The sequence below is a fragment of the Tamandua tetradactyla genome, chromosome 5, assembly GCF_023851605.1.
Source record: "Tamandua tetradactyla isolate mTamTet1 chromosome 5, mTamTet1.pri, whole genome shotgun sequence".
NCBI classification, from domain to species: domain Eukaryota; kingdom Metazoa; phylum Chordata; class Mammalia; order Pilosa; family Myrmecophagidae; genus Tamandua; species Tamandua tetradactyla.
Window position 1 is genome coordinate 50,341,101 of NC_135331.1, and position 24,209 is coordinate 50,365,309.

Genomic DNA, 24,209 nt, shown 5'->3' on the forward strand with positions numbered 1-24,209 from the left:
GAGCTTCTTCCTTCTTTGCTGGATGCTCTGTATCTCCTTTCCAGGCTCCTCCTCTGTTCCCTTGGCATCCTCTACGTCACCCGACCTCATGGCTTTAAGCCACCTATATGCAAGAGAGTCCCAAACTCCAGGTTCTTATCTTTCATGACTTCTCCAAATGGATACCTGATAGGAATCTCAAATTATCATGGCTAAAATAGAAGTCAGATTTCCTGGACCCATCCATATCTTCTCTCCCCATCACTGGAAATGGAGCAACCATCCACTAAGAGGTGAGAGACAGAAAAGAAGCATTTTGGCACGTATCATGAAATTTCATGTTTCATGGTTTTGCTCATCTCGTTCCCTCTTAAGAGACCCTTTCAATCCTTTCCTTACCTTTTTCACCTAGAAAATTCCTACTTATCCTTCAAGAATCAATTCAGATGTCATCAATTCCAGGCAGCCCTGACTCCAGAATTTGCAGAGTCCAGTGCAAAATGAAAATGTGGGACACCAACTAGTGTTCATATCCCATGGGTCAGCCACCCTGTACGGGGACACACTTAGTGCCTGCAGGTGAGTGTCAGGCTCCTCACCCCACACCTGCCAGACCAGATCAAGGCAAGGATAACTGCTGCCCAGGGGACTTGGAATGAGTGGCTGAAAACCCCTTTGAGGGAGACAGAGATGCAGCAGGGGGCAGGTTGCAAACCCTGGCATGTCTATCATCCCATAGGACTTCAGTTACAAACAAAAATGCAAAGATAAAACTATTAGTTAAGCCAATAAGAAGTGTACTGGTGAGGATGGCACTGACATCTGAGAAACTCTCTGCTGGCCGTTGTCTTCAAGACAGGGTTGACAGGCGGCCATCGCTGTATGGCACTGAGCTTACTAGCATCAGTGGGGATACTGGGAATCCCAAAAGGCAGCAGCCAGCTGGGTGTAATTACCATAAGTGTGGCATGGCCGGAATAGCAATCAAGGTGCCTTGTCCCAAAGTGATCTATTATAATGGCTAATGATGGTTTTCCCAAAGACGACAGAGATAGCCATGGTGGGTGCCAGTGGAATACCATAAACTTAACTGGTGGATATCCCTAATTACAGCTATTGTGCCAGATATGAATTTTACTGGTGCAAATCAACCCAACTTCTGGCATTTAATTTGTGGCTACCTTTTTGCTGAATGCTTTGCTCTCATCAGTAGGAAGGATCAAAGGCACCTCGCTTTTATATTCCCAGGACAGCAGTAAATCTTCAGTCTGGCCATAGAGCTATGTTAATTTTCCTTCTGTCATAATATACTCCATGGGGATCTCCATCATCTTAATATTCTGTAGTGCATCATGCTGGTCTATTTTATTGATGACATTTTGCTACCTGAACCTTAGGAGCCAGAAGATTAAGTAACTTGAATGCCCTAATAAGATGCATATGTATCAGAGGGTAGGTGACAAGTGCCTGATGATTACGAGGTCTGCAATACTAGTGAACGCTTTAGGGGTCCAGTGATCTGGGGCTTGTAATGACATATCTACTAAGTTAAGGCCGGAAATACTGACTATGCTACAACATATAACTGCAACTGGAGCTGCCTGCTGTGAGCTTGGTGTTAATAGGTCCACAAAGTAAAGAGAATGGGTATATAAATTATTGTATGATGAAAATAGTGCATTAGGAAGACTCAAGTTTAAGTCCAGAAGGCACAAAAAATTAAAATTACATGACTTGTTGGTCTCAATCTCCATGTCACCTCTATCTGTTGCACTGGCGCCACTCCCTCAACTCACGCCTGTGGCAGCCTAGGAAAATCCCTTGATGGAAAGGGAAAACTCTTGGCCCAATCCAAACATAGATTAGTGTGAAATGTTGGGTTCTACAGAAACAGGACACTGCCACAATTGTAGCCTCTCCTAGGAGTGGCATAGCATCCTTAGCAAGTAGTGAAAACATCTTATTGTCATTCACTACCTGGAATATAAGAAATGAGATAATTAAAGGAAACATAAAAAGATAAATTCAATCATGACCATGCAGAACTATTTGGAACAAGATCTGATGCCTCTTCATCCCTTCACACATACAATAAACCGAGACATCAGACTTACTGTTTTCTCTCATATTTTCCTTAAGTCCCCTGATTTATCAATTTGTCATTACTAAATCCATATAGGTACCAAGCATTGAGCTAGGAAAAGGGCATATGCAGGAGTCTCTGTCCTCAGAGAGGTCCAAATCTAATGGGGAGGCAGGCATGTGAACAGAGTATTATCATGGAGCATAATCATTGGTTTCACATGGTGCACTGGAGGCCTAAAAAATAGGATATAACCAGGGAAGTGGAGATGATGATCAGAAGTCTCTCTAAGGGACGGGATCCTTCAGGCTGCATCTTACAGAACTCAGTGGACAAAGGAGCAAAGGGCTATCCAAGGCAGAGGAGACCAGGCTTTGGACAGACAAGGGCACCAACTCAAAGAAGACCTTCTCAAGCCAAGTCAAGGAACTCAGTAAGTGATGGGGATCCACTAAAGGGTTTTAAGTGCTAACGGTGGTTTGACCAGATTTATGTTAAGAAGCTTTGCCCCTGTCCTCCGCAGATATTGCCACTGCTGCAGGTGACACACCCAGCCACCCGTGGCTGCTCAGCCATGGAATATTCCAGGCAGCCTCGAAGAAATGAGTTGGACAAAGTAGAGAACTTAAATTCCACAGGGATTGCTCTGGTTTGACTTTGCAGAGACTAGGGGCTTACTGGACTCTCTAGCTATCAAAAAGAAAACAATCAGAAAGCATGTTATTGTCTCACTTGTGATGTCACTTGCTGTTTGATTTCCTGGTAAACAAGTGAGCCCCTGATCTACTCTTTGAACAAGTAAAACCCTGACCAAGAATCTGATCTGAGCTGCACAAGATTACAGTAAACTTTAAGCTTTATGGCTCCTCTTCCTTACCGGGGACTCCCCGAAAGTTAGTGATGAAATTGCTTCTTCTCTTCTTCTTATGTCCCACAGTAGAGGGAGACTGCATGCAGGGGCAGCTGGCCCAGGGGCATCAGGTGGGCAAGTCTCATGGCCCTTGTTTATGTTACTAGGAGATAACTTTGAGACAGAGTTTGCATCCAAACGTAAACTTCAGCATTTTTTTTAAGCATATAGAACCTGTCAAATCATAAAAGGTAACCAAAATACCTCCTTTGCAAATAAATTCCAACAACTTTCACTCTGTTAAGCTCTTCAAAGACAAGTATACAGCACCTTTAAAAAACAATAAGGCCAGGCAGTGCAATGGTGGCTCAGTGGCAGAGTTCTCACCTGCCATGCCGGAAACCTGGGTTCGATTCCCGGTGCCTGCTCATGCCCCCCCAACACCCCCCCCCCCAAAAAAAAACAACCCAAACAACAAGGCCTAACTCCAGAAAGTTCTGCGGATGGAAACGGGCCTCTCATCCTTTCACCATTTCACCCAAGCTGGGGATGGAGGGAACCAGAATCTGGTTTCTTTCTTCCTATGTCTGTCTCCCCTCCCCACTCCACCCCCCACCCCCCGGCCCCATCAGGAAGCTTCAGACAGCCTCATTTGTTAAATGCAGCATCTTGCCTGCCTCCCCCACAACGCCCCTCCCCCACCACCCAGATCACTTGTGACGATTATTTATTTATTTTTATTTTTTGGCATGGGCAGGCTCTGGGAATCAAACCCGGGTCTCTGGCATGGTAGGCTAGAATTCTGCTACTGAGCCACTGTTACCTGCCCATGAGGATTATTTTTAAACTATCAACAGGAAATACAAAGAAACTCATTACGTTTGGTTTCTTTTCAAGTAACCTTAACAATTTTTCTTTAAAACACAATGAAAACACTCAGACCTAAATTGCTGCTTAAAGCTGTCCCCTATGGTAGAACTTCTGTTCTGCTGCAGAGATGAAAGGGAAAATATCTCCAAGTGCTCTGGATCCCTCACTCAACAGTCATCGCAGGAGTTTTCTGTTGTTTTTTGTTTTTATCTTTTGCAGGAATTTCATTTCTAAAAAAAATTCACCAATTGCTTAAAAATTTGTTTTAATTATATTTTCATGAATTCAAGAACATCATTGCATTTAATGTTACAAAAAAGCAGAGGGACATCTGAACATGCAATAAAAAATGGGTTCACAATGAAAATAATGCATGTTGGTACTAAAATATAGCTATTTGACTCCCTGAAGGGAAAAGGTTTCTTCTAATTTCCTGTTCATCACTTGGATTTAATTATGAGAAAATTATTTTTCCATGATAGCCTTGGGGAAGTTTTCAATTTGTGCTACTATTATTGTTAGAGTCCGATGGAAATCTCTCATTCTGGAAAGCCACCATTTGCAGTCTATAATTTAATCAGAAAATTCAAAAGTACAACAAATAGTTTGGCAACTGTGTTCTTGTTACATACAAAGCCATTAGCAAAAATATGTAACAAAATTTGTGTAAAACAAATCATTTTGTCCTTATATACAGAAGCTTACTTTCCTCCTCCTACCTTCATGGTCTACTCTAAAGCAGGAAGGAAGGGGATGGAGCGACTCATCACCCCTTCGAACTCTCTCATCTGGGGTGGGGTGAAGCAATCTCACAAAGTAAGGTAACTATTTTAAACTTCTTTTAACCTAGTTGCAAAAATGCATCTGGCTTCTCAACAAAGAAGGAGAAGCAGAAGAGATGATAATGGCTTTAAAAATAAAGAATCCATCCCTTTCTCCTTTGCAAAGTCTCTTAACTCAACAGAGAGTAAAAATGACTATTTTTGTGACATTGATCTGAGGACATACAGTAAAGAACATCTTAGAGAAACATTCGTACATTATCTACCACTCAAGTTGCTGAGAAGTCTCACGTCTAGGGCATGCACTTATTTCATACTGATACAATTTACAACACCTGGGGAAGGAGAAGGGGAAAGGTCATACATACACAGGAGGTGCCACCAAATCTATGCACAGGTACGTAAGCAGAGGGAACACATGAAGCCAAAGGAAGACTGAGATACGCCTTTAAAAAAGATGTTTAAAAATCATTTCAAAACCAAGGACCATATTTACTGAAAACGCTGACATTCTACGGAACACCTTGTAAACATTGAAAACGCAGCTTTTGAATAATTCACAGTCTCAAAAGAAAGTAGATTTCTGGTTTATCATCGCTGCTTGGCTCAGTCTGCAAAACAGGACCGTCTGAACAAAACTGGTCCACGTAGCTGGGGCGCAGGGCTGTGCATGCCCCCTCGGGGATGCCGCGCCCTTCGAGGCTGCGCCCTTTGGGGTGGCCCAGGAACCCCGCAATGTAGGAGCCTGTGGAGTGCCGGTTCACGGAGGGCAGAGGCGCTGAGGGTTTGTTTCTGAGAACCACCCCTCCCACATTGTTGGGGGCCGTAATTTTTTGCTTGTTGGCTTCCTGCTTTTCCTTGGCGCGGCTGGCGATGTTGCGCACGCGGCTCTGGCTGCGGGATGACAGCTTTCTGACGAGGGCCCTGGGGAGCTGACTGGCGTCTGGCTTTGCGCAGAGCGCCAGGCAGCCGTCTTCCTGGTCAAAGGACACGAGCTTCCTAAGCTGCTGAGTCAGAGCATCTGTAGGCTCCAGTGTTGCGGTCTTTCCTGCCGCCCCCTTCCTGTCTCTCACGCCAGTTGTTACAAAGCTCTTACTGATACATTGGTACTTGCTCTCAAAATTGCAGGCGATGTCCTCCGACGTTAGGTCTCCCAGACTTTTGGATTTGCAAGGGCTGGGCAGTTTCAGAGCAGGCAGAGGAAGATTTGCTGACTGCTTCGGTGCAGGCACATGCATATCTTGAGCGCAGGGCTGCAGGGGTACGCAGGCCAGGTTCATTTTTGCATCTGAATTGGAGAAATGGTTATGCACAAAGTCAGCACCCTGATAGGCTGGATAAGAAAAACTTTGATTTTTGATCTCTTGAATATTGTTGAATATTTCCGGGGCAGAGGGGTGGAGAGTCTCTTTACAGTAGCCGTTTCTCAAACCACTTTGAAAATGTTCCACCACCTTCTGACTGTGTTTCAGTTTTAAAGGAGAAGCAGGATGACCGGTGCCCTCCCGACTATGTTCATGGGATACTGATGAAAGATTTTCTGACTCTCCATCAATTTCCATGAGACTGCTTTCTCCGGAATTTAAACAGAGAGCGGGATCGGCTATTACATCCACCAGTGTCAAATCCGTGGAAGTGGCAGGCCTGCAGTTCTTCAGTATTTCCCAGTGTTTTCCCTTGTTGGGACTTTTTGGTAGCCAGCAATGAGACGTATTAGGGGACCCAGGCAGGTGGCCTTCTATGGCCTCTACCTTGGCCTTACCAGGAAGGTCATCACTTGATTTGGTCTTAGAAATGGGAGTGCAGGTGTTTTCATGAATGGCCGTGTGTGTTGTGTGTTCTGTGGTTTCAGGACTCGAGAATGCAATAGGGTTAGGAGATGAGCACAGGAAGGATGCTTTGGTTTTCCCTTTGGAAAAGTCATGCCTGAAAGGTGTTTTTAGGCCCATGGTGGGCAAGGGAGGGTGGCCTGATGTCATATTGGCAGTATGAAGATGAGAAACAACTGCTAGGGTGGCCTGGTCAGAGGTTGAGTCAATCTGGCCAATCAGTGCTGAGATGGAACTGCCAGGCTCGTTCTCATTTGTTAAAGTGACATTGTCGATCAGATGAGAAATTTTGCTCTCCTGCAGAATCGCAGTGGAATGTAAGTCAGGCATGTCAGGACAGAGCGTGGAAAGGTCTGACAAAGAAAAAGATGTTGTAGCTCTGCCCTTATCTGTGTTGTCTTCAGGGCTCTTCATCTCCAGATTGCTTTGAGAAAGGATGCTCCCTGAGAAGGTGCTTTTTCCTTCCACGAAGGCAGCACCATTCCCGTTTTCCTTGGCTTTCACACTACATGTATCACGTGCCGGTTTAACTATGGAGTCAAGAACCAAACGTTGCCTTGGGGAGAGAGGTTGGTTGGGACAGTGGTTTTCCTGGCAGTCACTGGGAAGGTCTGGTTTGGCTTTCCCACCCTTGGGAGCCGGCACCCCCAGCTGTCCTCCTGTCATTGGCAGGCTGGCAGCAGCCACGGTGGAGTGTCCTTGGCTGACAGCTTTGTGGAGGAGAGCGCTGGAGGAGGAGGATAACTTTTTGTTGACATTTGGAAAATGTTGGTCTTTCACATTTGCCTTCCCTCTTCTGCTGCCATCCTTATCTTCTGCTGAGTAAGACAAACAACACTTTAGGAGACATGTATCACTGTAAGCAGGATCTGTAAACACTCATGTTTGTCTTCAGACAGACAAATGGGGAATGTAAGTCTGTTACACCATGACAGAATATAATTATGGAGAGTGCACAGGTTTGCAACAAAGTGTCTTGATGAGTAAATGGCAAAATATATTAAATATTAATATATTGAAATATATCACTGAATCTTCCCTTTGAATGTCTATTACATCTGCTGGGATGTAATATTCATTGTCAAAAAACATGTCGATGAGTTACCATACTTTTACAGTGAAGATTACCTTAAGTTGTTTCCTATTCAGAATTGTACTACCCAGAAGCATGGCAATAAAAACAGAACAAAACATCTCTGTTAAACTAAGCATCGTGATAGCTATAAAGATACGATAAGCGTTCAAACTTGTAACTTATTTTAGCTGAAAATTATAACGAATATCATTAAAAAAATATTTTGACAAAGATAACCAATTAATTTTTAAACAAAATTAACAGGTCCAATAAATGCATTAACATATAAATATCTATTGACTTAAAGAATTGGTTAGTAATACTATGCCATTGCTAATTTCTAATTTTGTGTGCTTTTTTCTTCTCGTAATATTAAGTAATTATATTGTTTCTATATCTGTTACATAATATATATTGCTCCATATTTACCATAAGTTTAATATATATATATGGTTGATTTATATAACTGGTGTTAAAAGGAGGAAAAGAAGCAGCACCTCATACTGCTGTCTTATTCAGATTAACATCTTAACTGTATTATCAACAGAAATAACCATTACTAGTTTCTACTGAATATAGCTTTATTTTCCTGAAAGACAGGATTTAACATAAACTTGAAGCATATATTTCATCTCTTCTCTGACACTGTTCTCAGCAAAATTTCAAACTTTAAAAATATCATTTTTGCCTTCCAACAAGCCATTCATGAATTGTTTTTTCACCCGACAATAGCTTACAGCAAAAATTGAGATAAGTGAAGTGGCAATTGTGAGAAAATAGAAAACCGAAATTAGATCATCTGATAAATGAAGAATTTGCTAAAGGAAACAGATACCACATTCTATTTGCTTGAGACAATTCTGACCAAAATGAAATAAATTTGTTCCAGAGACATCAAATGGACAGTCTGGGCACTTAAGTTACCTTGAATAGAGAAAGGGTTGGGGGGAGGGTCACCCACCCACACAGGTCAGAAGCTCCCCTTACTACTGTGCAAAGCACTCACCACTTGATCGCATTCTGGATATGAGGTGAGTATTCTTCCCGTAAAGATAGAAAAAGCATCCTTGTGAACTCAGTTTTGGGCAGGGGCCACAGAGATGCCTCCCTCCCTGCAAACATCCTGGATCAAGAGAAATGAGTCCAAAGGACATCATTCCCCGAGTTACTTCTTGAAGAAGCAAAAATTTTCAAGTGAAAAAGGTGGCTTGTCTTTAGCTTCTGGCTTTTCCTCCTTCCCCGTAAGCATTTTCCACCATGGGAATGTGTTATATGGTGGTGAAAGAAATACAACTATACTCAACCTCAGAAAAATCAGTATAATTCTATTAAATCCCAGAAAGATCAATAGGTCTCACCTATTTTGCAGGCTTCCCCTCCCCCTCTGTTCTACCTCCTAGATCAACAGGCTTCCTATCATCACAGCTGCTAGGGCTCCCCTTACCCCTCACAGTCAGTATCAGGTGCCTTTGGGATTTTAAGGCTTTCTGTGACTAAATAACTCTCTACCAACTGCCTCCCAAAATCTGAAACTTCTAATCAACAAGATGATATTTAAAATGATCTGCCTTTCAGTGTGCTTTACTTTGACTACAAAATGTCAGCCACGTCATAATGACAATCAGGAACTGAAATGCAACTTAGAAAAGTTGGGTCTTAGAAAAACTTAGAAAACTTATTTACCCAGCGAGTTTTCTTTTCCTTCTGTGTCTTTGGCTGTCACAGATAGAGGCAGTGTCAGTGCCCCAAGGAGACTTCTGTCAACAGGCATAGAGACGGGCCTCGCCTGCAAACTCCGCGTAGTCCTTCTCAGGATGCCGTCTTGATCTCTTGTGGCTTCGGATACAGAGTCCTTTATCTCTACCATTTCTTGGAAGCCCATTTTGCTCTTTTTCCTGCCTTTGGCGGGAGCACTGGCTGTGCGTCGCAGAATTCTGTCTCCAATGGATCGTTTCCGAACATAGTGGGAATTATTTTCTGAAGACGTGTGTCTGGGATTCTTATTGAATAGTCCCTTCAGCCCTTGGAGCTGTCGGTTCTGAAGACACAAAAGGACCAATCAAAAGTTAAGCGAATGCAGTTGTGTCGACAACTTGCTTTTAAGATGACAGTTCCATGAGAAATGAATACAAAATGAAATTTTGCGGCCATCGAAATATATTCAAACCAAGAAAACAGCAGCTGACAACACGTTTGCACAACGCCATGCATGCCTTGTTAACTTTGTGAGGAAGGCAGCCTTCCATTAGCCCAGTTGAGCTTTCTCAAATTCTGCCTACCCAGACATGACAGGGTGGTAAGCAAAGTGTCCACAGGTAAGAGAATGCTGGACTTTGGCTGCCTTAAAGCAACAGATGCGTGTTTCCAAGTGGCAAGCAGGAAAATGGAGTGATATAAGCAATCATGACGCTATAACCAATTTTTTAATATGCCAGGATGAACAAAACACCGTGCCGAGAAACTACCTTTGTAGCTCCTAGAAAGTGCAATATGGTATAACTGGGGTTGAGTATTAAAGGGCTCCACTGTAAGGAAAAAACAAAAAACACAACAAGACACAATTTGGACTCATTCAAGAAGGCAGCACAGGTCAAAAACAAAAGAAAAAGTAACCAGACTTCTATAAACCTTTCCTGGATTGATGATTTTAGTCTTATGTTCACTCACTGCTCAACTCAACATCACCACTATGGCATGTGCCTCCCAACCCAAGTGTTCCTTGAAAATAATAAATGTAATAAATGGATGTGTTATAAGAGAATAGAGTCCTGTAGGACATTGCCTTTTCCATATTTTAATGTTCTTCTGGTTCAAATTTTCAACACATTCTGAATTTTATCATTTCCCTCAACCACGATAAATGCTAGAGATACTATGTAGTTCCTAGAAATTCAAGAATCATTTACATTTGTGTGAATTTAGGCTGGAGGAAAGCAGCACAAACAGACACCTAGGACTAAACACAGGAAGTGTGATATAAAACATCCCCACTTTTAGAAATTAAGATTCCTTAGCCCCCTCTGCTGACTTATGTGAGGATAAATGTGTATTTCCTAAGTCAGGCTGAATGGGTCCATTCTCTAGCAATTTAGTTAGTAGTAATAATAATATCCTTTTTGAGCACTTACTATGGGCCAAGCAGCTTTCTAATAACATAGAATAAGGTACTATTTTTACCCCATATTTACAGGTGAGGAAATCGAGGCATATATTTGCCTCTGGATTAGAAGCTCCAAGCTATGCCAACTCTCTGGTAAAGAATAGTCACCTTTCCTGGACCTTAGCCAATGCCTTTACAGTCCCTTCAAATCATACCTCGTCCTGAAAATTCACCCTAGTGGCTAAGTCCCCAATTATGTGGCACAACCAGAAGACAGTCTATTGATTTGCAAACTTCAAAAGTGAGTTCTATAATGAAGAGACTCACATCAAGAAAGAACTAGAACACGGTTTTTTATGTCCCTTCCTTTGAAGTCCTACAGGTGGCTTTAAATTCATTCATAATTTTTAGATTCTCAGTCAAAAAACAATGGCACCAAATGAACGCATCCTGCATAGAACTGGCTGGTGCCACAGCCCAATTGGTACAGGTCTTATTCAGCAAACACCTGAGACACTGCATTTCCCACTGCAGTTGACCAGGTCTTCTTAAAGGAGTAAAAGAAAAGTCAATGTTTAACTATATCGTCATTGTTTTAGCTAAACAAAGAACTGCCTGAAAAATAATGGTTTTCTAATCTTGTTAAGCTCACAGTGGGCTTCTACAGGGGAGAGATGAGTGTACACCCCTTCACTGAGAGGAGAGCATGGGCACATCAGGGCCTAAGCCTGGGTATCAGACTGGGCTTGCAGGGCCTCGCTCTAGTTTTCTTTTAAAACTACTTTGTCAAAATGCATGTTCCTTTTATGTAATTAGTCAACAAAGTACCTTTGCTGAGGATCATGTAATTGTGAGACATGGCTTTGAGCCGTGTCATCTTTCTCACCTTTCCATAGATTTCATTGATTGTTATGTGGACAAATATGGATGCTTCTGTTAGTCCTTCTAAATACACATGCCGGTATCCTGATAAAAGAAGAAAAAGTAGTTTCCTTTCAGTTAAATTTGCGTTTGGGTTTTCCATAGATGCAAAAGAATTAAATATCCAACTCTACTATAGTTCTTTGCATTTCATAAAGCATGTTAACACATTGTCATGTAATAATTATTGTGTGTATATCATATATGCCTTATATCATATATGCCACATATACCATATATTGCATCTACCAGAGAAAAAAGGAATGGTGGTATATAGAGAAAACGCCAGACTCCACCTACCAGGCACCAAGCTGCTGAAGGTCACAGTTCTTTGTCCAACAAAGTCTCGTCCAATGGGATCATGATCCCACACAAGGAACCGAACCAAAGCTATTTCCGGCATGTGCACTGTAAATGTCAGAGTTTCTTCCCACACAGGGTTAAAGCCTCAGAGAAACAGAAAAGAACAATCATAAAATCAAAGGGCTTGGCTAAAAACCAGTTGGCAGCAACATCTGCACAGCAGACAGTGAAAATGGTTTGCGATAGTTATTAAACTCGTGAAGAAGACCAAGCCTCTCCAGGATGCCTTACTGAAATAAAGCCTCAAAGTTCACCCCATTGCTAGAAAATAATTGGGAAGTAAATTGTCTGTGAATTATCCCATCAATTTTATTAATCTTGGATGCCAAACAGCAGCGTAGAGAAAGCTCTTTTAGGCAATATTCAGAATGCTTCAGTGAGCTCAGGAATTAGCTATAGTAGTGATCTAAGAATAAGGTTTTAGCAGAAACAAAGAATGCCCCCCACTGGCCCCATCCCATCACCCTTTTCATCCACCAAAGATCCCACTGCTGTAATAATCACCAAAATTAAAATGGTTATTTTATGAGGTGCTTTGCAGGTTTCAGCACTTTTGCACATATCCTATTTAATTCTTATAGCAATACTCTAAGGGTGGCAAGGCAGGGTTTTTCATTTTGTGGGTTTTTTTTTTGGGGGGGGGGGTGTAGATCCTAATTAAGAAAAAAAAATTACTGACTTTCAAAACCACACAATTTTTTACAACTGCACAAGTAACACATGCTCATTGTTTTGTTTAAAGTAGAAAATATAAATATTTATAACCCGTTTTTTAGTTGAGAAAATTCATACTGAGGGAAAATAATGTGCCTCAAGTCACATAGTAGGTGGGACAGAGCCAAATTAGACTGTGTACTATTGATCCCCTGTGGCTTGTCATGAAGCAAGACCTGGCATATTTTTCATAGCTATCGAAAATGAACAGAAAACATATATAATTTGATTCCAATTCTAAAAGGCAAAAATACATTTATTTGGGGTTAAATTCTTCCAGGATAATTATATAATCTGATAAAAATTCAAGTACTCTATAAGTTTCTATTTTTTCCTTCCTAAAAAATGGTAATGTTCCAATAAATGTATACATTCAGGAGATATCAGCCACTTACTCCTATAAAAAGCCTCAAGCTAAAGCAATCATTACAGACTGAAAATCACTGAGACAAACTTGGTGAATAAGAAAAGACTGCCTTTTTGTTGATTTAATGATGACCTCTCAGTTATTTCTGAGACAAAAAAAGAAAAGAAAAGAAAAGAAAAAGAAAAATCTATTGAGCTTTGCAGGGAAAGTGCAATACAGGAAGGTTGCTTTCTTCAAACATGTTATTTCCATAAGTAATAGTTTTGCTCTACCCTTGACCCCCAAATTCCTTTCCTTCAACTAACACTTAGAAAAAGTCCTCTCAAGATCTCTCTGTAGACCCTTAATTTCTTGACATTTTGAGGATTGTAGTTTCAATGTATTTCAGAGTGTTAATGACTAGTTTGTGAAAAACAGATATGCAGTAATGTTTGCCACGGGTGAAACAAACAGATACAATTTTAGAGGATTCCCACAAAAAAGGCACGAGGCTCGGGTAAGGAAGTCTTTCTTTACATTATGGCCAAAATGTGAGAGAAGGCTGATTGCCCAAAACACATACCAATTCAAGAAGTGAACTTGTGAAAGGAGGCCATGCTTGCTTTGGGATTTTATGTGCTCCAGAAGAAATAAGAAATCATCAAGACACTGAGGCTTCATGAACTAGAGTTTGGAGGAAACTTATATCATAAAAAATATATATATATAAATAGAATGGAGGAATTTTCCTGAGTTTTCAAATCAGCCACTTAAAATCGTTCGTTCTTTTCACTAGAAAGTTTTGCTTCAAGAGGAAGTCTTGCGAGCAAAGGTTACAACATCCATCAAAACATACCATGCATCAATCACACATTTGCTTAGTTTTGTAAGTTAAAAAAAGATCTTAACACAAACTCAGATAGCAGTTTATTTGTTTCTCTTCTACACTGACACATTTTTCTTTTTCTGTGCAAACTCTATTTCTGGAGCATATCGTGATTAAAGCAATCACAGATTATCATCTTACCATTGTCATCCACTACACGGGTTTGATCTTTACAACAATCTACTGGCAATCCAATAATTTCAACTTCAACAAAGGGATCAATGATCTATATAAACAAAGAGAAAGTGCGAATGAAGCATTTCTACTTATGTTAATTAACTTGAAAAGATTGGCCAAAATGCACACATTTCAATAGCAACTGATTTTATTATGTAATTAGGAAGAGGAATTGTTCTGCGTGCAGCAGATATGGATATAAAGACATGGGACAGGAATAAAAGAAAAGACATGAATTTTTTGTTTGCCAATATTTACTGATGCTATACAAACTCTATCTAATGTACCAGTAATGTCATTCCTGGTTACTTACCCAACAGAAATGACCGCTTTTGCCTACTCACAAATGTTCAGAGCAGCCCTATTTGTAATAGCCCCAAACCAGGCACAACCTAAATGTCCATAAGATGGATAAATTGTGGAATAGTCATTTACTGGAATATAACACAACAAAGAAAAAAGAACAAATATTTGCACGATCATAATTTTGAGCCAAAGAAGCCAGATTTAAAAGAGTACACATGTAAGGATCTATTTATATAAAGTTTGAGAACATACTAAATCAATCGGTCATGTTAGGGGTCCATATTTAAGGGGGGAGGGAGAAGCATTCACTGGGAGGTGGACAAGGGAATCTTCTGAGGTGCTGGGTATATTCTGTTTTGATCTGGGCAGCATAATAATTCATCTATCTACTTTTGATTTCTGTACTTTAATGTAATTACATTGATTGCACACCATAATGTAAAGTGTTCCTTGATTAAAAAGTAAATTTAATAAAAGAATATTTAATCTTCCCAGCCATCGCCTCTCCTCCAAGAGGAGGGATCCTGCCTTCTTGATCACCTGTAGGCCCTCTTTTGTGTTACAATTTCTGGGCAATGAGAGATGAAGTAAAAACAAACAAGCAAAACAAAACAAAACAAAACATAAACAAAAATATCCCAAATAATCCAAAAAGTGCTGATGCAAGAAAATCTAAAGAGAAGAGAGGTAAGAAGCCTGAAAAAACAGATACATGTTTATGTTTGGGAGTAGGTTTAGGGGACAAAAGCTGGAGAATCAGATGATAGAAGAATCTGTAAAGACCATTAGCTGGACACAAGAATTTTAAACATACTATTGGTTGTTTCCCAAATAAACCAGAATTAGATTTTGCTCATTTTCAATTAATTATTTCATACCAGGATTTTTATCCTCTGAATTGAAACCTGTGGTAAAATTGGACCACTGTCAGTGGCTTGGATTTGAGGGATAAGTTTTGGATAATAATTCTGTTCTTAAGGAATTCAAGAACTTTTTAGGCTTGAAAAGTTACTTCCTATTTCAAAACTCGGCCCCCATGCTGACCTTGGCAAGTGGGTAACTTGTCTGTGTCTCAGTCTGTCTCATCCCAGTGTAATCCAGGTGAGATGGTAGAAGGATGAAACTGGGTAGTGACAGCAAGACTGAGGAAAGAGTGGGGAGGTAGAATGCCCAGGAGGTGGTGATCAATTAGATGTGGGAAGCCAAGAAAAGGGGGAGAATTAAAGATAACAATAGATTTTCAGGTTGGGAGTGAGAAAAATTTTTACGCCCTTTGCGGAGACCTAAACAATGTGAGATTGCAGGGGTAGGGAAATCAAGGGGTCTCTGAACTTGGATGAGGGAAAACCATATTTATTTTTCCCTAACCCCTGACTAATACACACCACAGTAGTATTAATTGTACCTGGGCTTTTATGTCCAGTAGAAATCATAGATGCTTCTATGTAATGTCATGGCTGCTGCAAAGACCTCAATGTATCAATTATACACATTACCACTTCAAAATTATACGTTTTTAGCCCTGCTGCTAGATTCTGCTGTTTAGTGCATTAATAAAGACACACACATATTTAGATGTCACAATTTATCTTTTATGTAAAATGTAAAAAAACATTTTAATAATTGAATTTCAATATGATGGGCTTCTTACGTAACTTTATATACATAATGGATAAAAATTTATTTTAGCCATTTAAAAATGAGATTCTGAGAAAGGGTCACAGGCCTCCAGGGGTCTAAGGCCTCTTCATCAGACATCAAAGGATTCCATGCCTACAAAAAAGTTAGAATATGCCTAATAGAGAGCCTTGGAAGCTATGATAAGTAGCTTGAATCTTATTTTAACTGCTTTGCAGTAAGACAGACATCGTATCAAAGAAAGAAATTATGGGATCTCCCTTATTCATTTAAAAGATTAAATTTAAAAACTAAATATTAATGCCAAAGGTTAAAAGATACCTATACTATGAAGAAAGCCTAGTAGACACTCTCTCATCCAAGTACCATTATCACTCATGGGGCAAACTGATATCTGGTAGCTCCTGGTGTGACGTATTGAGAAAGATGCAATATTGCCCAGTTCGTATTTTTCCTGCCAAAATGTTTATTCTAAGTCTCATAATGAAGAAACAATCAGGTTAATCCAAATTGAAGGATATTCTGGAAAACAACTGGCTTAGATTTTTAAAAAGTCAGTGTCACAGAAAACAAAACAAAATGACTGGAAAACTCTCCTAGATTTTAACTGACCAGAAAGACAACTAAAAACAATGTGTGATCTTTGCTGAGATCCTGAAAGCAAAAAAAAGAAAAAAAGAAAAGAAAAAGGAAGTTATAAGGACAACATTAAGACAATGGGGGAAAATTGAATATACATGTTATGTTGAGTAATGTTATTGTCCTAATGTTCAATTTCAAGAGTAAAGATCATAACAAATATATTATGGTTATACATAATATCTTTGTTCTTAAGAGAGAAATATGTTGTCAACAACTTATACTCAAATGGCTCTGCAAACAAACGAAACAAAACAAAACACACACAAAAATGCATAAACAAGTATACAAACACACACAAGAAAGCAAAGGAAAGTAATAAAGCACATGTAACAAAATATTAAAAATTGGTAAATCTAGGTGATGAGGATAAGGTACTCACTGCACAATTCTTGCAACTTTTCTAAGGTTTAGAATTTTTAAACATGAAAGTTTTAGGGAAAATATACACGATTCTTCTTTTCTACAGTCAAACAGAAAAGAAAAAACGGAGAAAGAATAAGTAAGCATAAACTTTCTGATATTGCCAAAATAACTGTTTTGTGCAGAGAGAAGAACAGAATACAGGGGCAAGAAGAGAGCAGGGAAAGCAGCTAGGACGGCACTGCAGCAGAAATGATGAGAAACGGGCGATGGTGGCTTGTACTAGGCTGGTGGCGACAGTGATGGAAGAAATAATCCCAGAGAAGCTCCTACTCTCTGAGCAGTAAGATACAGTGCCATCAGTTGAACATAAAAAGGAGAGTGAGAAGAAGAAATGTCTGAGGAGAAAGAAGGTTGGAAATAGCCAAAGTGGGGAATTGGATAGAGGGCTGATAGAGAGAGCTGGGATGGCAGGGTAGCCCTATGCGTCAGTGGAGACTTGAGACAAAGAGTTTATGGTGGTACAAAATTGCAGAGTTGTGTAGTTTCCTCCAACAAAAATTCAAGATCCAGAAATGAAGGTTTAACAGGTAGGATGGGTAGAGAGAGCATGAAGTGATGGACTATCCCTGAGAGGAAGGACATGAGTATAGGAGGAGTGGACAGGTAGAGAGAAAACAGGGGTGTTTTAAGAAGGCCAAAACAAGGTGTCGTGGGGGTATCAGATGAGAGCTCTAGAAAGAGAGGAGGCTGTGGTCACACAGAGAGACATTTTAAAATCATGCTGCACTGGTACAGCAGCTGATGAGAAGAATCAGCATGTGGCCAGGGAACAGTGGACTGACATGAAGCAGAGATGAGGGTCCCAAGAGATGAGCAATGTAGATGGGAGGTTACGGCATACTCTGAAGTAATGCTTCTCTTAATAATAATATCGTTCTTTGCATCCCAATTTAACATTGCCAATATCAAGCCTTGAGTTATGAATGGAATTGCACGCCCTCACATCTCTTAACTAGAAGATGCACTCCAGAAGGATTGTGACTGGTTTGCCTATAAGTCAGTTAATATTGAATGTGCTAAGGTCACTGCTCATTTATGAACATTTATCTTAGAGGCTACACACACACACACAACACACACACGCATTAACACAGTGAGAGATCCTTTAAGACATTTCAAATGAAACTTACACACAATAAAATAATCATTATTCACTCAATTATATATGGCTTACCTCGCCTCGGTCCCCAAACATAGAATCTGGAGGTTTGGGGAGTTGCTGTCCACTGATCACTTTCAGGATGAGCTGCTTTTTGGGGTTGGCAGGCAGTGGATCACCAGAGAATGGGTTGAAAGTACCTAAGCCAGATACAGCAGAGGTTAAATCTAAGTGGTAGCATGGAAAGAAAATGCACACGTACACACTAAGCTTGTAAAAGAAATAACACATGCCAAATTGCTGGTATTTCTTAGAGCAGATAAATTATCTCTGGCTTTTGTGTGAAGGAACCGCTAGTTGGCATTTTCATAACAGGCTTTTGTAGTACCCATGCCCGCAAAGCGAAAGTGTCTACAATGCAATGATCAACCGTGGGGTGTGGGATGTGGGCATGTGGGATGAGGAATCTTTTATTTGAAAGCCAGTAGTATAGAGAAGAAAAGGATTATGTCAGATTCAAATAATTTCTAACCTAAACTATCTCAGGTATGGAGTGAATACAACAGAAAGAAAACCTGAAATTAGGTAAATAGCAGAGTAAGAAAATATGCAAAGCATAACACCTAGAAGATACATTTGTCAATACTTTTTTATATGAATTGATATAAATCCAATTTGGAAAATTTAAACATAATTTTAATGACCTGAACCAAAAGAAAGTGTTTATTGATCTAACACTACTTTTGCTTTCTTTTTTGTTAGCACCATTCTATAACTGTACTACACTGACTGAAAATACATGGTAAAATTGTTCCAGGTAGAATTCTAATTTTACCAGCAAGTCTCAGACTCACACTCCTTTTGACAGTCTCTGAAAGACAGGGCTCAGACTTTAGAAAGCAGTCTAATTTATATATAATGCCCCATGCTGGGATACTGATTACAAAGACGACATCCATCACTATCCAGGTTCCTTTTTGGGGGGGGGAGGGGGTGGTGGTGGTGGTACATGGTCCAAGAATCAAACCCAGGTCTCCTGCATGGAAGGCAAGCATTCTACCTCGACTACCTGTACACCCTATCCAAGTCCCTTTTGACATGCAAAACTTCATGAGACAGCATTCTAAACATCATGCCATCCAAATGTTAACTAGTTGTGACAACAGTTCTAAACCACATTCTAATACCTTAATCTATTTTTAACAACAGCAACAAAAACATATTGTGAAACATGGGGTATCACACTTTCCAGAGAACCCCCTTAGGAGAGGGTCACCTCCGCACAGGTGTGAAATCAATGCACACCTTTGCACATCTGCTGAGGTTTGAGGACGTAGCCACAGTTGCCGTTTGTCTTGAATTTTGCTCGATTTAACTGCATCATTCGCCCTTCAGACTGGTAGTTCAGGGCCACTGTACAAGGTGAAAAGTTGAGAGAATTAAGCAAGATCGCAGCATAGAGTCAGAACAGTCAGAGAACTGGTCCCTCCCCAGGCATACACACCTAGCTGGCAGCCTGCATTCCAGTAGGGCAGAGGGTTGAAGTTACTGGAATCAATCCGGTAAGCAGAGGGGTAAATCCTCGTGAGCTGCTTTTGGTTATAAATCATGAACTGCTCTGATTTCTGCTGAACTACCTGATGTGCTCTTGTTTCACTGAATGATAACACATTTCCTGTAGTTCCTGGCAGATTTTAATGAGAAAAAATTAAAAGTGAGAATTCCTGTGAAGAAAATGCATGGACAGGCACCATTCACAAAAGGTCTTATGATGGTGTCACAATATACTAATGGAATAAGGCAGAGCAAAAGCTCTTACTCAACCTTATTCAAAAAGCTCTTGTTCAATCAGGGTGATGGGTAGTTCCTGACTCATAAAATTCCATTCTTGGAATTCTGCCACTTGAAGTTGAATCAGAGAGATGCATCTTGCTTAGGTTCCCACCTATTTCAAGCATCCCACACGTTCATTTCTAACTGACTAGTATGAAAGAGGACAGGTAAGAAAATTATTTTCTAGGTACATGATTCAAACAGAACATCTTTCCCAAAGATAAAGACAACTGTGGATAAAGAAAACTGTCTCTATAACTTATTCTGGATAACAGGAAGGCACTAACTGAGGGCACTCATCTAAAAGGCGTGCACGTGAAGCACACAGTAATGGGTAGCATTTCAAGTCCAACAAAATAAAGGAGAAAGACCATTTATAGAAAAGAAAAATTGAGTTTTAAAGTTAATTTAATAGTCAAAGCCTGTTTGAGGGAAAAGAATAATAGACAAAAAAAGAGCTCCAAATAACATAGTTTAAAGAAATAGTTTCAGAAACAAGAACATCCATTCACCCATTGGAAACAATGGGGAAAAAATGGAGATAAAAGATGGTGACGGAGATTCTAAAATTTCTGCCTGACCATCAGGAGAGGCCAAAGAAAGCTACAAGTTTGGGTTCATAATAGAGTGCACGTTTAATATTCCACCTTTACCTCCCAGTCCCACCTTTTGTCCCCCAATCTCAATGCCCACTGCCATGAACCTCCAATGAACATCTCCACCTCATCTCCACAATGACCACCCGAAAGTCCTCTGGAACTGCTGGGAGAGGCCAGTCTAAATAAAGATGCAAACTTGCCCCAGAGCCTCATTCTTAATCTAAGGTGCACTCCAATAAGCTGAGTGTTTCTGAACTCAAAATAAGAGATGTGATCCATGAACCCCAGAAACTGAGCTTGATTTTGCCTGAATCCTATCTAGACTGAACATGTTCAGTAGCACACACAGTACCCCAGTGCCTTGTTAAACTCAGGGTTGCACACCCTTAGCTGTTAAACACGAGTCAAATGACTGATAATTCAGAGCTGGAACTTGAAGCTGTCACAATTATAAATGGCAGGCAAAGAAACTTGTAGTTCGTCATTTTCTAAATGTCAATGTTTGGCCTGATGATTTATACAGAATAGAATCTTTCCTTAAAAGAAAATTAATATAATTTTATTGACAACTTAATATTTTTATATATCTCAAGCATACTAAAAGTTATTTTATTTGCAGAGTTTGTTGCAGAATACCTTGAACATGATAGAAATATAGAGACTGACAAGTCAAATTCAAATTCACATGGACTGGCACTGTAATCAATACTCTTCTTCTGTCTCTCTACATAAACCTACCATATTATCATAAGATGACTTTGATAATTAGGCACATATCAATTAGTATAAAAGATTCGAGTTGCTTTGCATTCAAATATGCAATCATTCACTATCTCTTGTTCATTTTGTGGTTCAAAAAAAAAAATCAGAGCAGCTGAAGTTCAAAAGCTAAATACTGCTCAATATTATATTCCATTAAGCTAATAGGATTATGGTTCCCCGAAGCATTTATTGGAAATTACATTTCTCTAAAACAAATATACCTTTAACTTCATTAAATCAGCCCCTGAGTTTATTTTTGAGTTGTGGGCAGTTATTACAAGAATGTTTGCCTACTTGCTGACAATCCTACAGTTTTTTATATTCTCCCACAAGAAATGTAACTATTTGAAGATAATTTGAATTACATGCCAAAGAGAAAAGAATCTATGGGTCGATACTTGTGAAGTGGGGGAAAATAGATCTGTTGGAAGAACTCAGAAGGTTTATGAGGACATAAGATTCCCCATAATGTTGCTTTCTCTGCACTAAGACATGTGGAGAAAACTGGAGATTGTGATTTGCATTTTACTGCAAATGAAAGCTAGATTGAAAAACCACATGAGCATAACATATTTCTCTAAGCATTCAATAACTGAATGTAATAGCAATGAGAGGGAAAGAAGAGAAAGGGACAAAGAACAACTAGCAGGAAAGTCAAGGGTAAGAAGAGTTGTAATTACAATTTCTCAGCTCAATTTATGGCAACTAATAGGTGCAAAACAATGAAAGAGTCAATACTACTGACATTTCTGTTCCATTTGCTAAAATGTCAATCTGTTAGATTAAATTATTTCCATCACAGTCAAAATGCCCAATGAGAAAATATAGGGCTTTTACGGTGTTATTTCTTCCAACTAATTTCTTCTTTTTTCTGCTTTCTTATTTCTTCATTCACACCTATAATAGCCACCTGTGACTTAGCCATCAAGCCAAGCCAGGCATGCCTCCACAGGTCAAGAATTGGGGGAAGACACCTCTGCTTTTTAGGAGATTTTCTGGACTTTAGTCAATCAGGCAATCATAGTAATCCATAGGGCCTGCTCTATGAACTAAGCACTGTACCACCTTTGGGTTTCCTGAACTGGATTCCACACAGTTCTAGAAACATGTGGTGAGGGTCTGCTTAGCCAGAGATTAGCTACCAATTGGCAAAGAACAATCAAGAATGGTTCTCTCAAGCAGAAGAAAGCTCTCAGGCCTTACCATCATCCACAATGTCCTGGGCTGCCACGGAGTTTGTGTACACAACCAAATCCGAGAGTTCTCGGCAGAGCTTCATGGTCTTCCTTCGGCGGCCCAACCTGTGAAGGACACACCCTTGACTCCTGGCATTTTAGAGCTGTAAGATGGAAGAGACCTGGGCTTTTGATTACTCTATCTTTCCTATTTATGAGGAAGATTAAGTGATTTGCCCAAGGTCTTAATGGAACCAGGATAAACACCCAAGTGTGACGCCTAGTTCAGCACTCTTTTATCACAACATCCAATTTACATGGCTTATTTACTGCTCTGCCAGTAATCATAGCCTCTTCTTATGTATCTGTGAATTCCACTGCGAAGGGACTTGATTCCTGCTATTAACCAGTGGTGGGTAACACCAGAGTTCACACTTCACTTAAGCAAGAAAGAGAACCTGGGCTAAAAAGGAGGCGTTACATTGAGGGTCATATATCCAAAACGAAACACGCTAAAATTTTCATAGTGACTTTCTTTCAGAAGCGGAGTTACAAGTGATTTTTATTTTCTTCTTATGCTTTTCTATATTCTTCAATTTTCCTAAAACAAACATCTATTTCTTTAATAGGCACTTTTTTTTTCTTCACTATTTTCTAATTCTCTCTCTCCTGAAACCATTTCTAGGATCCTCTCTACAACCTTAAAAATTCTACCACTAACCTTTACCAACAGTATAAGTTCTCCACAGACTATCACATTCTGCTCCTGTATACACTTTTCTCTTCTAAGGAAAAACTCCAATCTTCTCCAAAGAATATATACAAATGGCCAATGAGCACGTGAAAAGATAGCATCATTAGTCATTAGGAAATTTAAATCAAAACCAAAATGAGATACCACTTACACTCACTAGGATGGCTCTAACCAAAAGGCAGATGCCAACAAGTTTTGGACCGCATACATTGCTAGGAGATATGAAATGGTAAGCCACTTTGGAAAAGTTTGGTAGTTTCTCAAAAAGCTAAACCTACAGTGACCATAAGACTCAACAATTCTACTTCTAGGAATGGGTACTAATGCAAAAAAACTAATTTTTTTTTTTGGAAGGTGAGGGATAAAAATATTCTATAGACTACCTATAGGTATGCCTAAGAGTTACTTCTGGAGGACCTCTGTTATTGCTCAGATGTGGCCTCAGTCTCTCTAAGCCCAACTCTGCAAGTGAAATCATCGCTTTCCTCATTACATGGGACATGACATCCAGGGGTGAAAGTCTCCCTGGCAACATGGGAGAGGACTCCCAGGGATGAATCCAGGCCTGGCACGGTGGGATCAACAATTACATCCTGACCAAATGGGGGAAAAGAAGTGCAATTAATACAAGTACCAGTGGCAGAGAGAGTTCAAATAGAGTAGAGAGGCTACTCTGGAGGTTGCTCTTACACAAGCTTCAGTTAGACCCTGCCACCTATCATAACCTCCCAAACCCCAACCAGGACCATTCCAGCCAATCCTAAAGAACTACGGCAATCTGAAAGATTCCACAAGGGTTCCAGGCACTAGAGTAACTTGCCAGAAGCGTATAACCTCCAGATGGGTCCCTGGTCCAGATAAGTCCTGACACCTAGCCCAGCCTCTCCAGAACATTAGATTGTTCCATCTCCCTACCCCATAATAAGACAGACACTTCCAATATCAAAAATTTAGAATTGCCATAGTCCAAACAACCTCAAAGAGAGGTATGGAAAGACCAAAG

The 24,209-nt window shown here is 40.0% G+C and overlaps 1 protein-coding gene across 1 annotated transcript in view; it reads right to left on the reverse strand.

Moving 5' to 3' along the window:
• Nucleotides 1–4,106: 4,106 nt before the first annotated feature.
• The window catches only part of PLCH1 (phospholipase C eta 1), a 277,595-nt gene continuing 257,492 nt past the window's right edge, over nt 4,107–24,209 (reverse strand). The window contains exons 15-23 of the mRNA XM_077160837.1: nt 22,481–22,578; nt 19,588–19,767; nt 19,389–19,496; nt 18,159–18,283; nt 13,940–14,024; nt 11,790–11,936; nt 11,455–11,534; nt 9,152–9,506; nt 4,107–7,211 (exon numbers count right to left, since the gene is read on the reverse strand). Of these exons, the coding sequence (XP_077016952.1) occupies nt 5,122–7,211; nt 9,152–9,506; nt 11,455–11,534; nt 11,790–11,936; nt 13,940–14,024; nt 18,159–18,283; nt 19,389–19,496; nt 19,588–19,767; nt 22,481–22,578 (3,268 nt within the window). The 3' untranslated portion in view covers nt 4,107–5,121. The remainder of the gene's footprint in view (nt 7,212–9,151; nt 9,507–11,454; nt 11,535–11,789; nt 11,937–13,939; nt 14,025–18,158; nt 18,284–19,388; nt 19,497–19,587; nt 19,768–22,480; nt 22,579–24,209) is intronic.